A 16,561-nucleotide genomic window follows, 5' to 3' on the forward strand; every position below is an offset into this window, starting at 1 on the left:
CCACCTTCACTGCGGCAGCCCTGGGGAACGTCCGCAGACTCTGCTCTTGGCAAAAGGTCTCAGCAAGCAAGGACTGGGCATGCTGGGGTGCCCTTCAGTCCTACCTAAGGACACGCAGCTCATGGGCTGGTTGTCACTGTAGCTGTGGCTCTAGATACTTGTCCCTTAGCCTTCAAAATTGCCGAGTGATTAAAATTAAATCTAGTGATTTAATTTTATTTTTCCCATTTCTTCCTTTAAAACAGGTTGTATTTGAGATATGTTGATATAAACCTGCACATTACTTTTTAGAACCCGGTCTACCCTTTCTTGATCATAAATCAACACCAGACAATCAAAGATATCCCTCTATAAGGAAGAGCAAATAGAATAACCAGAGGGCCTGGTTAAATAGCTTGCAGGTCATAAGAATAAAGTAAAAAATTCTAAGATGGCTCAGGCAAACTACCTTTCTTTGAAAAAGTTATTTCAAGAAACAGAAAAAGTCAGAAATTGTCTGATTCATGATTCTTTGACTTTAATCTTTAGACGACATATACAGAGTTGGGTTAATCACATGCCTAAGTTCACAGCACACTAAATGAATTGTACTTTCAGTGTGATTCAAGAACCTATAGTCTGCCACTATAAAAAAGGAGACATTTTGCAATAAAAAAGAACTGCACTGAAATAGTCCTACTTATCTTCAAAGGAAAACTGATGTTAAAGCCATTATGGAAACAGTTAAAAACAACTTGGACTCTGCAGAAAATGGAACAAGCAAAATAGAAAAGGATGTCAAGAAATTATTCCTGACTACAGGGGAAAAGGTAAAGACAATAAAAATAATGTAAAGAGAAGATTAAATATCGGATGTAAGAGATAAGGGATCTCCTCTAATGAAAGAGAAATTAATGAAAGAGAGATAACTGTCAAATAATACAGAAAATAATCTTTATTTGGAAAAATTATTTTAAATAATCAAGAATGCACATCAAATCCTTGGCAAAACAGACCATACCTTGACATACACTAGTAAATATCTCTACCTTCAAATATAAAGACAATTTAAAAATAATACATATAAATTAATTTCACACTTCAAGAAAACATATACAATATTGCAAACAAGTTTTAAAAAAGAAGAAGAGCTCACCAAAGAGCAAATATGCTATTGGCCTCCTATTTTAACTACTAATAGCTGAAAATCATGCAAAAATGTCTACAGACCTTTAAAGGAAAATACCTTGGTGCAAGAATTTCATACCCAGCATATGTGATAGCAAAATAAAGTCAGTTTTGGATATGAAATGGCCTAGAATATGTACTGCCTAGAAAATTTTCTTGAATCAGTAACTCAAAAATGTTAAACTATATCAATATACATTGATAGTAATCATTTTAAATATGGAACTGTTGGATTTTTGTAACCCTAAAGCCTAAAAGGAAACTCAAATAAAAATCATATTTCTTTTCAACAACTAGAAAGAAAATATTTTTTAGGAATTTGCCAATTCAAAGCCAGAAAGTAAGCAAACCAGAATGTTGTCTTTCAGCACAGACACAATTTCTAAAGAACACTTTTTACTGAAGCAAAGCATACGTGGACATAAAACCACATGTACAATAAGCGAAGTGCACCAGCGAATAAGCTTCCGCTGTGCGAACACACTCTGGTGCCAGCACTCAGATCAAGGAATGGAACCTAAAAGCATTCCAGAAAGCACACTCTTGACTTGCAGTCATCACCTCTCCCCAAAGATAAAACCACTGCCCTAACTTCTCACACCGCGGACTAACTAGCTTTGCCTGTTCTTGATGTTCACGTAAATGGAATCATATAGTCTGGCTTCTTTCACTAAACATTATGTTTTGGAGTAGAACAGTCACTCCTTAATTTTCATTGTTGAATAGTGTCGGTTATAGGAATATGTCAGTGTATTTATTTATCTGTTGATGATGGACATCCTATTGAAATGGGTCTTGGGGTTGTTTCCAGTTTGAAGCCATTACTTACAGTGCTGCTAGAAGAAATAAAACCACGACCAGCACAATGATCAATAGCAACAACTTTAGCCGGCATCAGGGAGATTATAGGGAGTGGTGGAGACTGCGGTAAACTAGATGGTGCTTGTCCTATCTCAAACAGGGAGCCTGTCCTCAGATCCAGTCCTTTGATATATATGAAAATATGGGAATAGGAACAAAGTGTTGCCAGATTGATTAATTTAAAAAGAAGAAAAAGAAAACCCTGAAATCCAAATTTTTCTATAAAGTCTCTTAATTCCTAATGTTGGATAAGAAGCTGGAGGACCAATCACAACTCCGTAGCTTGCAGCCTCAGATCTGAATATTCATGATAGAAAACAGCTTGTTAGACTTTAGATTCCATGTGGGGCACATCCCAGGTCACTTTCTCCTCACCCAAAACATCCCAGTCGAGAAACCCAGAGCGTAGGCAAAAAACGAGGAGGCAAGCTGTCCCCTCTGCAGAACTGGAGAGAAACTCCGTGTGTCATACTGAGAGATAAAGGGCCACTTTTGCTGTCAATGGAGTTACCCTGGGTCTTGAAGGAGAAGCTAACCCAAGGGCATCCCTTTCCCATCCAAAAAATGCCTCCCTGTCCCCACCTCCTTGACAAATCAGGTGGAAGTGGCACTATTTTTTTTTCCCTGATAATCCTTTGTGACCTTTCTGTAAGACTCTTAATTCCCTTCCCGAAGTTACAGCCAGAGGTTGGAAAGTTTTGCATGGGGATCAAATATTCCATTATCATTATCCTCCAAGAGAGACAGTTTTACAATCACATGTGCGTGAGGGGACTAGTAGATAAAGTATGACCTTCCTTCCACAAACCAAAAGCTGAAAGACTTTATTCATTTTTCTTTCTTCCTGAATTGAAGAGATTCATTCTGAGACAGGCTTGGCAGAAGCTCAGACTGTGTTATGCGGGCTCTATCCTGGCAAAATAGATAATTCTTGATGTTCCACTTTGGCCTGGGTGGTGGTGATGGTGGCAGTGATGGTGAGGGGAGGAGATCAAGTCATTTTGCAAAGTTCTAAGTAAATGATGTTCTAATAAGACCAAGAGAGAATTAAAGACTAATGCAAAGGTTATCACAAGGTGAACATCTATAAATTAGACCTTTTTAAATTTTTCCTAAGGCAGTGGTTCTCAAATTTTAACAAGTGTAAGAATCACCTGGAAGAGTAAACACACAGACATCTGGCCCCTCCGGCAGAGTTTCTGAGAGGGGCCCAGGGAGAGAATTATCCTTTCTGACAAGTTCCCAAGGGATGCTGATGCTGCCGGTCTAGGGACCCCCACTTTGAGAATCGCTGACCTAGAGGAACCTTCACAATAAGTATCTGTAATGACTGCAAGCAATGAAAATTTCAGTAAATTAGACTTACTTAAAATTAGTTTGAATTTGTTTTGATAAAGTCTATAGAAATTTTTTTAATGCTGCATGAATATGCATGATCTCCACCTAGACACCAAATAAATGTTCTTAGAGGTACCAATCTGATGAAAATGCTGGTTACATGCCTTTCTGTTTGCCTTTTAATTATTTGAAAACTGATGCTCACAAATGTGTTCCCTGGTACGGCGATCATTTCCTCTATTATTCAAGGCTTATTAAAGCATCCCATTAATAAAATATATCAACACAAAATGTTTTAAGATGTGAAGAAAGTAAAGTTCCAAAGAATGATTCTCATAACTTTAGAAAAAATAAAGACCAGAAACCTGGAACTCCCTCACTGAATGATCAATGATGATTATTGGACATCTTAAGGGGAAGTAAAAAGCCACCTTTGCATCATTTCTGATGACCTATTTCGGATCAGCCATCGTTCACCTAACTTTTTCTAGGCGGTCTTAGATTCTGAACTTGTTTCCCTTCAGGCTTTTTCATAAACAAATAACTAGAAATGTCTCCAAGGAGGGGAGAGGCCAGTTCCTCATTTCAGCTGGTATCAGGGTTGCGAGCACTCAGCTGGGCAGGGTCCATTGTTACAGGTGTGGGGCCTGTCGCTCCCAGCCGTCACCTCACCTGGCAGTTCGCTCTGTGGTTCTGCAGACTGCGGATTTTCAGGACCCCCCTGGACAATGTCACATTCAGCGAGGGACCATCTCACAGGTATTAAAGACAACGTTCAGCTGCTCTCCGGGTTTCTCTCTCGCGCTTTCCGTTTGTTCGGGTCCTGTTACTACCAGCTTTGCTTGGTCTTGTTTTGCTGGTCTTTCCGGGTCTAATGAGAGCTAGTGAATCATTAATCTACATGGTTTAATTTCTAGTAGAATGAGATCGCTTCCCGGATGGGTGGGTGGGTGTTTGCTGGATTCTGAAAGCTTGGGAGGTCAAAGGCCGGTGAATTTTCTTTACAATGATCATGTTTTGATTTAGTCTTTTAAATGTAAAGGAGAACAGTTAGCATGGACTGATTTCCTGTTAACTTTTGACTCAACCAGGTCTGCTGGGAGGAGTCATTAAGGGAAGGCCTCCCAGGAGCCTCCGCCATGGTTTCATTTAACTCCTGCAACAAGCCTGGGAGGAAGGTACTTTCATGCCCTTTTTATAAATGCTGCACGGAGGCTGGTAGAGGAGAAGTGACTTGTCCTAGGTCACAAGGTTAGTTGGCAGCGAAACTAGGAAAGAAATCAGATCCATTTACTCCAGCGCTTGGGCTCTTCCTCCCTCTCTGCAAACCACCTCCTGAAGCCCTGCTGCAGTTAAAGTTTCTCCATGTCTGCGGTGAGTCATGCCAGCAGTTGCTATTGCCTTGGTTCCGATATTTAAGACACTGACTAGTAAGTAATACTCAATGTCTTAAATCCTATTGTAAATAAGGTAGGAGGTAAATAAACCTCCTACCAGCAGCCACACCTCTGTGTCCAGACAACTAGAAAGGCAACTTAAAGGTATATCCTAACCCCTCAAAAGAGGAGATAAAAGGTCAAAAGGACAGAGGTGAAGCTCAGAGACTAAGAATTCTGATATAACTACTATGCAAGCAGCTATGTAAGCATACTGAATTCCTTTAATATTGCTGCTGTCTTGAACTTGGACAGTCGTCTGAAGGAGAAAAATAAGAGAACCCCTGGGTGTGTACAGGCATGAAAGTACCTACAACTCTAGTGCTCGGCTCAGCCATTTGATTGTTGGGAGAATGAGGAACGGGCCCCTCCAGGAAGCAGCAATATACCCAACTTTATCAGTGGTCAGAACAGACCTGTTCATTCTTCTCCAGCAAAGTTGATATCAACCTTTAGAGCAGCAGCCAGAAATTACCAATCTAAAACCATAACTAGTTCAACCCCACCTTAACTAAATGTAAGTGTTCAAGCTTGTGTTACCCTCTTTCCTCCACCACCCAAAAAACGATACCTCATGCATTCTAGTTCTACATTTGTAAAGTTCTATAACAACTTGAGTCTTCTGCTCAAAATATTTAAGTCAACTCAACATTAAGAATTTCAGATTTCTTTTGTAAATAAGAGTTGAATTGACTTTAGTTGGTATCTAAGTAGTTCCTCGAGCAACTCTCCAGTCTAAAATCTAATACCAGTTAGTTTGACCTTACACAAGATGAGAGATAGGAAGTAAATATGAGAGATCATGGAATCCCCAAAATCAGTGTCACAACACTGTCATGACAATGTTATAACATTGGGCTCCTCCTCTTTACTGATAGGAATAGATCTAAGAGCCTATTAATTCTCTCCATACGAGGTTGTGGGACTTCTATGCCTGAAACAGATTTAAAAAAACAAATTAAAGAGGAGAGAGTGGTTGCCATAGGCCAGTACACAAAGTATAATGGGAAGTGATGAATAAAAATTAGGGAGTACATCAGTGTGGGCCAGTTAGTGTGTGGGTAAATTATCAGATGCTATAAAAACATGTAACAGTGATTGTATTTGCCACAGAACAACAGTAAATGTAGTAGTAATCATACTAAAAGTATACGAGTGATAGTCAACATAAGGAAGTCAGGTCATGAGGAAAAGGTTTATTGGTTTTCAACATTCTCTATATCAAGTTGAAAAGTAAATAATACACTGTAGAAAGAGTTCTAAAAAGTGGTGTTAATGCAATTAAAATTATATAACACGAAAAAAGTAAATTATTAGCCATCCTCAAAATTTTGGCTATCCAAATGTGGTCATTCCCAAAGGGTTCCATATTGCTGACTTTCAGGTTAGAATTTCAGACTTGCTACAACTATTATTGGAGACCTCAGGAAGTGTGGTCAACTACTGACGTTCCATCCACAGACGATCGTACAGTCTGAACCACCTTCCACACTGTCCGTGGCAAGGGAAGACAGTTCTATCATCTGTTCCACAGTCCCACGCCTAAATAATCGAAGGTTAACTCTCATGCCGTAACTGACAGGATAGGTAAGGACTGTCGTGTTCCCACACATGAATAACTTCTTCATGTGGGAAACTACAAAATACTAGAACTGTAAGTCACGTCCATGACTCAAGTTGTCAAATGGCAGAATCAGCTTTGCTTGAACATACAAAGAGCTTAATTAATCAGGAGGTAATTCTGCATGTGTGAATCCTAGAAGACACCTCTAATCATGAGAAGTAGGTAGCCTGGTGGCATCTGGGTTTTTCTTTTCAAATTCGCAAGTCATTTTTCCAAAACATGGGCATCGATCAAATCTAAAAGGTTTTTTGTCAGATACTTTACGTTGATTATCTCTGAAGCTATGTCTCATTCTGTTATTTAAACCTTGAGGGAAGAGGCCTTGTTTTCCTTATTTGCATGTCCTTGGAATGCACTGAAGTGCATACATACATACATTGATGCAGAACGTAAGGAGAATTTCATGTATATTTGGTTCTCTTAAAATGGAGTCATGAAATGATGAGGGGCTATGTGGTTTCCAAGAAGTATCTTAAGTCACCAAAGTTTTTAAAGGCTTTTTTGTTTGAACCTGGAAGAGATGTTAGGTAGACAGTAAACAGATTTCAGTACGCTATTTAGGTGGGAAGGCTGGAGTCCTGTATGTCTGTTATCTACAAAACGTGAAGGTTGCCCGTGGGAACTGGGCTCTACCTATCTCCTGTGAAGAATTAGTTTTCCTTTGAAATGTCAGACACCTTTTTTCTCACAGCAGTCTCCCCATTTGCCACAGATTCCACAGTCTGCTCTTCCTCACTAAATATGCAACGACCTGCTTGTGATTCTCTGGAAAAGGGCAAAGAAATGCCAGAGGAAGGGCGGCACTTGGATGAGGAGACTGAGCAAGCCCAGTGTGGTCCGGAGAAGAGCAACTTGGACAATGTCCCCTGGAAGCTTCCAGCAACGGGTCCTGTTAGCTTCATGGGGAAGACGGAGTCATCCTGCCCGGTGGTGCAACCCCCAGGCCACGGAGCCTGTCCTCAGCAGCCCCCCACGAGCCTGTGTAAGAAGCACTGTGAGAACCAGGGCGGCCTTCTCCAGTTTGACCGGCAAGCCCCAGGCCGCATTTCCATCTCTCCCACTCTGAGGAGATTAAGGGACAGTGGCTGTGGGACTTTGCACTCGCTGCCCCAGCAACACGCCTTGCAGGTGCCCACCTGGGGAAGCTGGAGAGAGCCTGCAGGCTCCGCATGTTACCTTTCTAGGAGTCTGCCTGGAAGCCCAAAGGACTCTCCGCGCTCGCTACCACCCTGGAGACTTTGCTCAAGGTGGCCTTCCGACCCTGAAAGGGCCCTCGATGCAGCTGACCTGTTCGAGCCCCAGACCAGCCCCTCTGACGAGCAAGCCCTCCCCGAGCTTCAGCCCACGGACAAGGGCTCTCATCACCAGGCCTCTCTTCTGGGGCGAGAAGGCCACTCCCTGCCCAGCCCCAGACCACGGTGTCCTGGCCCTCAGGTAACACAGCTCGAAGCCTTCTGCCTCTCACTTAGTGAACCACAAAGCAAAATAAGTCCCCGGGGTTGCCACATGCCCCCAAAGGCCAGGAGATCCAGTGATAGGAGACAGCACAGAAGGCCACTGCTAAGGGGACACACACTCTTTGAGAAACATTGGCTCTCAAGTCAAAGGGGTGTAGCAATTTAGGGAAGGAATACAATGGAGGTCTAGGTCACTTTCTTCTAATCCTTGAAGGCACTTTAAGAAAGGGCCCACGGAGGCCGAGGTACCGAAGTCTGTCAGGCATTGGACAATAACAGTGGCTTCCTGCAAAGAGGTGGAGCTGGTGGTAGCTGGTTTAAAAGGGGGAAAAAGAGCCAATTTTTCAAATTTCTAGTCTCTCCGCCCCCAAAAAATCCAAAACATTTTAACTAGGACAGTGAATTGTTTCTCCTTTCAAGATGTCTGCTTTGGAATTTTGGATGGGTATGAGCAAGACTAAAACATACGTTTTTAAAATTTGTTACAGGGAGAAGAATCACATCCATCCAGGTATGTACGCAGTTATTTTCTCCAGTGCTGTGACATCTGTTGACTGTTCACTTTTACGTCTTTATTTCTGTTCTGACATGACAAACCTGATGGTGTACTATTAATCAGCATACGTTGTTTTACAACCCCCAAGTCACTCTTCATGTTTGTGGGTGCAGGAGTCTTAATTTCAAGAGTCTCCTTTAAGAGCACAGCATTTTGAGGGGGAAGGGACAACAGTGATCTGTGGTGGTTTTCATTTTGAGTTGTCAATGCCTTAGCCCTGTGGCTTAATTAACAACATCCATTTAGTAATTGGTTTTGGTCTGGTAGAGAAAATGGAAAGGCCAGAGATATTTAACAGCTTTTCAAAGCCAAATTTAGAGGACAAGAATAAAAGGAACGAGATGTTCTGTTTAAATCTAGGGTGACCTTTAAAATGCCTATTATGACAGACTGTGCCCTTATCTAGAACGAAGTGGACTGTGTCATTTCAGAAACCAGCTCTGAACTCTCAGTGTGGCCCCCGGGTTGCAGCAGTGGATTTGCCATCCCTCCCACGTACGAACGGTTTCCTTGGCAGCGAGGGAAAGATCCACACCCAGTTTCATCTCCCTAATTTGTGAGGCTGACAGAAAGGTCTTCATTTCATTTGGAAAGTCACAGAGGAGTGCTTGGGAGAAATAGCCACTGTTTTATTACTGGACCTCAAGCAACAGTTTGCTGTTTGCAGTAGTAAGGATGCTGTCCATCTATACATTCTTTGTTGATTTTAACCCTGGTTAGCCTAAATGTATGAATGAAGGTAGAGGATATTTACAAACCCACAGGAAAATGCAAATTACTGTGTTAGTGTATCAGTTAGTGATTACTATGTAACAGACCACCCTAAACCACTTAAAATAACATCTTAGAATTGTTTCTTATAAATCTATGTGTCCCCTGGGAATCAGTTGACCCAGGCTGGGCCCAGCTAAGAGGTTCTGCTCCATGTGTCTCTCATCCTGCTCATGGGACCAAAGGGCTCCTCCCCTGGACATGTTCTTACAGTGAAGAGAGAGGTCCAACAGGACAAGTGGAAACATGCAAGTCCTCGTGGAGCTTGGGCTCTGTATCTGGTCTAATATTCTTGGCCAGACCAAGTCACTGGGTTGAACTCAGGGTCAGGGAATTATGTGTCACCAACAGTGGGAGACGTCTGAAGTGTTAGGTGGCAAAGGGTGTGGATACAATCATGGAGAGGGGTGGGGCCATGAGTGCAAATCATCCATAGGTGGGAGACAGAGTTAAGCTCTAAGATCACAGCTAATTCAGATGTGTCCAGAGAAAGTGAAAAAGAATAGTCTCAAAGAAAGATGATGATGTTGATTAGAGTCAGATCAGACAAGGCATAACAGGCTGTTTAGAAATTTTGTTCTTTACCCTAAGAGTAAGGTGAAACCATTGAATGGATTGATAAGAGCAGGTGGAGGTAAGGTACACATGGGATTTAGATGAGAGTGGACTTAAGTAGAATAATTAGAGTGTTTAGATATGAGAAGTTGGTGAATTAAACTATGAAGACAATGAGGTTAAAAAGAAGTATGTGAGCGCAAGAGATATTTAGGAGGTATAATCACCCAGACTTTGTGAATGATAGAGAGTAAGGGGTGAGGGAAAGGAAGTTGTCAGGAATGACCTCCAAGCTTCTGGCCTGCACAACTGGGTAGCCGATGTTTTCACTTGCTAACCTAGATAAACTTGGAAGAAGGAGGGAGTTATGGGTGGGTGAGGTGTAGGTCTTGGACAGGTTTGGACATGTTGAGTTCGAGGACCTATGGAACATCTGAGTGGAGATTTCGAGTAAATAGTTGGTTAGAGAAGGCATCAGAGATGGATATGCTATATATACTTGTGAGTATTTAATCAATGAATGTTTCCTAGAGCAGGTAAAGTCTGGGTCCAGCGCTGATTATTGAATGGTGCCAGCAGACATGAAGACTAGCAATGGGGAATGCACTGAGCCATTTGCAAAGATGATTTTCACTGGCATGTGGAATCTTTATGAGGAAATAATAGAAATAGTCTTGGTAATTTAAATAACAACTAGGTCAAAGGGATGGAGGCTTAATAAAACTGTGGGGTTTAATAATCTGTCATGGGATTAGTTTTAAAAAAAGAAAACTGTGGAGTTCAACATGTCACAATCACATACTATAAAACAGTTGAAGATTACAAAAAGCTACAATAGGGGTGCAGAGGGGGTAATTTGAATATCTTGTATCTAGCGATGACTTTGAATTATTCAATATTGTTTCTTTAGGACCTAGCATGCTACTTGGCATATAGCAGGCAATGGATACATGAGAGATTAAGTAAATATAACCTATGAACTAATATTTCAAGTAGACATTCTTACATTACTACTAATAAACAAGAAGTAAATAAACAGATAATTCCCCTGTTTCTCTTTGTTCCCTCCCTCTCTTCCTCCTCGTGTCTCCACAGTCTTTTCCGCAGCTGCCATTCAATGTGCCCACTTCCTTTGAACGGCTGCTTACCAGGCTGTGTAGTCACATGTCAGGAAAAGAGCTCTGCACGAGGGCCTGCTGTCCATCCAGGAACTACAGCTCTCTCCTCAGAAAAATTATGCTTATTAAATGGCATAAGCCAGGAACTAGCAGACCATGGTCCATGGCCCAAATTCAGCCCACCACCTGTTTCTGTAAACAAAGCTTTATTGGAACACACTGATGCCCATCCATTTGTACATTGTCTATGGCTGCTCCTACGCTACTATGGCAGAGTCAATCAGTCATAAGAGACTGCCTGGCCCACAACGCCTAAAATATTTACTATCTAGCCCTTTATGGAAAAAGTTTGCTGACCCTTGGTGTATGCAATTGAGAACTGCTTGCCTTTGTGGCTGCCAATCACAACCAGCTTTTCTGACCTTGAAGAATAGATGTAAACTTTTTCTCAAAAATACTACTTCTTCTTTTACTACAGTGTTTTCACACATTGCCTGAGAACTGGGCGGGTTTGTATAAGTGAGAAGGGCTCAATATACTCTTAGTTCTGAAATCAACTAAGTGGTAGATATTTGCTTCCAGGTTTTTCTTTGTGAACTCTTTTTCCTGTTGTCATTCCCTCTTTCCCTCTGTAATATTCAAGTGAACTCATGCTAACTCCAAACCTTCTTCTCCTATCACCAAAGTATGCCTCCTGGGAAAAAAATCTTTATAATTCATTCTTACTAAAGTGTGAAAGATGTTAGGCTTAAAGGATATAAACCCTCATCTTTCCGAGTAGAGCCAGTACATTCCTCCCTTTTGGATTTCCCTGCATCTTATAAAAGTCTCATCATAGTATGTAAAACATGTATTGTATGTCTTTCACATTCACCTGCCCCCAGAATCAAAACCTTTCTGAAAGAAGAGACCACTTCTTATTTATCTGTGAACTTCCAGCACCCAGTACCCAGCTAGAATCTACCTCCAAAAATATTTACTGAAAAAAAAAACAAATGAATGGAAGAAGGAAGACAGGCAGGATGGCAGGCTGCTGCTTGGATTACAGTGTCACTTATCTATCCCAAAATGCAAAATGTATTTGCATTTTGACAAAGGACATGGTTTGAAGCCAAGCAGTGAAGCTGTGTTGGTGGGATTTTAAACATCAGGTAGTAAATAGGGGAGATTTTGTGGGTAGGGAGACATTCCTGGCACCCCTTCAATTTTGTATTTACAGAAATCTGTCTGTCTCACCAAATTTTCAGGTCCGCCCTGAATCAGCTGAGAAGGGAAACTTACATCCCACTTTTCTATGAGAAAATAGACTAACCTTCCAGTGCTCAAACAGAAACAGGAAAAAAGTTAAAAATATCCAAATTAGCAAGTGGAGGCAACATTAGCATGAAAACCAAATGATGAGATATTGGAAAGTCTATCTTGCAGAAAAAAAGATGTTGAATGCCAGTAAAACTTCCCCCAAAGTCAGATTCATCTGGCGTTACCATTAGGGGGCAGCATAACATGATGTTAAAAGCTACCGGAGACAGCCTCCCTGAGTTTGAATCCTATCTCCATTTCTCTCTGGCAACATGATCTTGGGCAATTTCCTTAACAGCTCAAAACTTTAGAGTCTTTATCTTTGAAGTGGAGCTACAAATATAGTCATGGGCAGCATAATGACGTTTAGGTCAATAATGCACTGTATGAATGATGGTGGTCCTATAAGATTATAATACTGTAGTTTTACTGTGCCCCTTGTATGTTTTTTTTTTTCCTTTTTTTTTTTATTTTACTGGCCATGGTAGATACAGATCTTTTGTATGTTTAGTGTGTTTAGATACACAAACAGTTTCCATTGTGTTATAGTTGCCTACAGTATCCAGCACAGTAACATGCTGTACAGGTTTGTAGCCTCAGAGCAATAAGCTAGACCATAGAGCCTAGACTTGGAGTCCTAGGCTGTATCATCTAGGTTTGTGTAAGGACACTCTGTAATGTTGGTACAATGACACAATTGCCTAGTGACGCAGTTCTCAGGAAGTATCCCCATCGTTAAGCCGTGCATGACTGTAGTATCCATCTCATCAGCTTTTTAAGCTGATTAAATTGTATAACTCAAATATTAATAGTAGCTATTGTTATTTTTAGAGACACTATTAATTCATTTATTCATTCATCTAGCACTTCCCATATGTAAGTCATTGAATTATGCTTTCTAAAATATTCTGACCTCAGAGTTAAATGGATGATTGCAGAAAGCTCATCTGCTTTGTCTGAACATTAGGTTCAATTCAATATTACACCCTCCACAGACTTTTATTTAAAACCTGTTGTATACCTAGCACTTTCTGTAAACTCTGGGAGATACTAGAGAGTTTGTCAGCTCTCTCAGAGCTTTAAAGCTTGTTGGATTAACTAGAGGCTAATCGACGACATATTGTTAATTACTTAAAAGACCACAGCCTCTGGGAGCCTTCCTGCTCTGGGCGTGGCTGGAGGAAAACCAGTTGCTATTCTTCTATCAGCATCAGCTCACCTGGAATGTAAGTTCCAGGAAAGCAGGATTTTTGTCTGTTTTGTTCATTGCTGTAACCCTGGTGCCCAGAACACTGCCTGGCACATAGTAGGTGCTCAATAAATGTTTAAGGAAGACTAAAGAAAAGAGGAAAGAAAAAAGAAAGTCAATTGATTAGTTAGGTTTTGACATGTCTTGTAGGGGAAATTGTATGATCCCCTTTTTGTTTTGTGTATTTTTTTCCTCCAAGTATTTATTTGGTTCCCTGAAACTCCTTTAGACCTCCCCCAACTTCCTTACTGCTTTGTGATCATCTCTGGAGTGTACCTTGGGTTCATGGGGATTTGTATTGCTTGATCCCACCGAGGTTTATGTTGACTCTTGTCCAGAAATACAGTAGCCTAGAAAGAAAGCGAGAGTTCGGGGCAGTTACCAGCAGCTACCTTGGTGCTCTGAACACATGTGTTTTCAATAAAATATTACTGATTGACACAGGATGTTCTCCACACAGTGCCCAGGCTCCTAGGAGGTGTCTCTGTTCTGTGTTCAAGCTGATGGACTGGGGACGAGGCTTCCTCATTCAGTCCACATTTCTGAAATAGCCACCATTCAGCAGGCTCTGGGCAGTAAACTAGAGGCTCCTCCTCCTTTCTGCCTGCTCATTTGCGTTTCTAGCAAATGGAACATTCTGATAAAAAGTTAAACTGGAAATTATTGTCAAACACAAAAAAGGAACATTCCCAACAATCTTCTGCAACTCATAATAGAAAAATATATCCTACATTTAACCAAGGCAGCTATAGATAAATAATTTGCAGGAGAGTTGCCATTTCTCTGTTGATTATTTTTAAAAGGGTTTTATTAAAAAATGTTACTGATTCTTAATTTGTTCCTCCTGTGTAATCTACCCATGGTTGTAAGCAAGCATTCCAAATTGCACTGTATTTCTTGCATAGGGTAAAACACTATGATTCTCAAAATGGAATGCCTACTTTTTCTAGTCAAGCAATAGCTGAAAAGCTGCCTGCTGAAAAAGGCTACATTTACCATGAACCTTTACTATCGGACCAGGACTACGGTTTCTGAGGAATCAGGCTTGATAAGCCTGCCTAATTTAAAAAAAAAAAAAAATGGGGTAACATTCACAGCAAGGGAAAAGATAACACCGTGCCTTATCCAAGTTATAATGCCTTCAATAAGATGTTTATTCCTTTAAGACACACATTATCACTGTAGAGCAATTGTATCCCCCCACATTCTCTAGCATTTTTATTTCTTCTTAAAATTTGCACCTGGGAATTAAAGGCCAGTAGTCCTTGGTTTAAGTCCACTGTACAGAAAGAATCTCTTAAAAATGTAAATGATCTATTAGTCATATTTCTAAAAGGGGAACTTTGGATGATTATTCTTCAAACATTTCTGCCGAGAAGAAGGTCACCACGTAATTACCGCCCCCACCACGGCCGCCGAAGGGGAGAGTGAGAACAGGGCTCCTGAACCCTCAAACTTAGATAAGGATGATGGAAAGAGCCTCACTCACTGCACTCGTCTTCCACGTAAGGTAACGGAGGCCCCAGGAAGGGATATGCCAAGGTCACACGTGAAGGTCACGGTTGGAATCTGGGTCCTAAGTCGAGTGTCCTTGCCAGTACTGCCCCCATATTCATTTCCTGTGGCTGCTATAATAAATGACTACAAACTGAATGGCTAAAACAACAGAAATGTATCCTCCCTCAATTCTGGAAGCCATAAATCCTAAATCACAGTATAGGCAGAGCCACGCTCCCTCTGAAGGCTCTAGGGGACCTCTCCTTGCTTCTTCATCCGGGTGTTGCTTGGCTGTGGCTGCATCTCTGTAGTCTCTGCCTCTGTCGGTCTTCACAGGGCTTTCTCTCTTCTCTGTGCGCTCCTCTGGGTGTCTTTTATAAGGACACTTGTCATTGGATTTAGGGACCACCCACTAGTGTAATCTCATCTCGAGGTCTTTAATTTAATGACATCTGCTAAGACCTTTTTTATAAAAAAGGTCACACTCACATGTTCCAGGGGTTAGGATGTGGACGTGTCTTTTTGGGAGGACTACCATTCAAACCATGATACTCCTCTTTTTACCTAGAGTAGTAACCATCATTGTAACCATTTTTTAAAAAACTCTTTGTGCTTTAAAATGGTTGTTATTGTCTTTTTCTCTTCTTCTGATTCACAAGTCATTTTGGAGTCAGACCTGCATGAATTTTGAATTCTGGCTCTGTCATCCTGTAAAACAATGCAACCTTAGGGAAGCTCCTTATCCAACCCTCTAGGCCTAGTTTCCTCTGGTCTAAAATCTCATTTTGGTAATTTCCACATCATAGGGTGTTTGTGAAAATCAATATGAGGATGCACGAAAAGCACTTAACACAGTGTCTAGGAAGAATCTCTTCTCAGTAAATGGCAGCTGATTTTAAATTAGAATAATGTTCACCAAGACCAATCTATTGCTTACAAAATGTATGCATTTGAGGTCCATTGGGGACACATTTCCAGTAGCCAGAAACTTTTCTGGCACCAGCATGTGAGAGCAGCCTCATTGTTGAGTGTTAAGGCCAGGGTGTGTGGCCTGCTCAGCAGTGGGGGAGAATTCCCTGGATTCTCTGAATTGTTGCTGTCCCGGCCCACATCATGGACCTTCAGATCTTCAGCAGAGGACAGAATAAGGAGAATAAGCAGACATCCTCATACCAGAAGGGAGACGAGATTATTCCAGCAACCATGGGACTAGTCCCTTCGGATCTGACCAGCTTGGAGCAACGCACCTCGGGGTTAGTGAAAGTGTGGCTGTATTTGGGTTTCTAAATGTGGGGTGGGGAGGGAGGCCAGGGGAAGGGTGTCAGGCTCTAGAGAGCTGCACAGACTGGGTCAGGCAGGCACCCAGTTATATTAATACAACGTTCTGGGTCCAGAGTTTATCCTGAAGCAAAGAACCAGAATAGCCGAGCATCAGACCAAAAAAAAAAAAAAAAATGTATTTCTCAAGGATATTTGTTTAGTTGTGTTTTTCTAAACAACTGAAGGTCAGCATTAAGTTAAACTGTACTTACACAGCGACAGTGGGTTTTGCCAGGCACACCCCAAATATTTTGCATTTATTGTTAGTTCATTTACTAGCTTAATCTTCCCTGCCCTCTTTACACAAAATATC

The 16,561-nt window shown here is 41.3% G+C and overlaps 1 protein-coding gene across 1 annotated transcript in view; it reads left to right on the plus strand.

Moving 5' to 3' along the window:
* Window positions 1-4,550: 4,550 nt before the first annotated feature.
* PLEKHG7 (pleckstrin homology and RhoGEF domain containing G7) overlaps window positions 4,551-16,561 on the plus strand; it is a 55,080-nt gene continuing 43,069 nt past the window's right edge. The window contains exons 1-3 of the mRNA XM_069490751.1: window positions 4,551-4,740; window positions 7,139-7,860; window positions 8,372-8,394. Of these exons, the coding sequence (XP_069346852.1) occupies window positions 7,168-7,860; window positions 8,372-8,394 (716 nt within the window). The 5' untranslated portion in view covers window positions 4,551-4,740; window positions 7,139-7,167. The remainder of the gene's footprint in view (window positions 4,741-7,138; window positions 7,861-8,371; window positions 8,395-16,561) is intronic.

This window comes from Eulemur rufifrons, chromosome 16, assembly GCF_041146395.1.
Source record: "Eulemur rufifrons isolate Redbay chromosome 16, OSU_ERuf_1, whole genome shotgun sequence".
Taxonomy (NCBI): domain Eukaryota; kingdom Metazoa; phylum Chordata; class Mammalia; order Primates; family Lemuridae; genus Eulemur; species Eulemur rufifrons.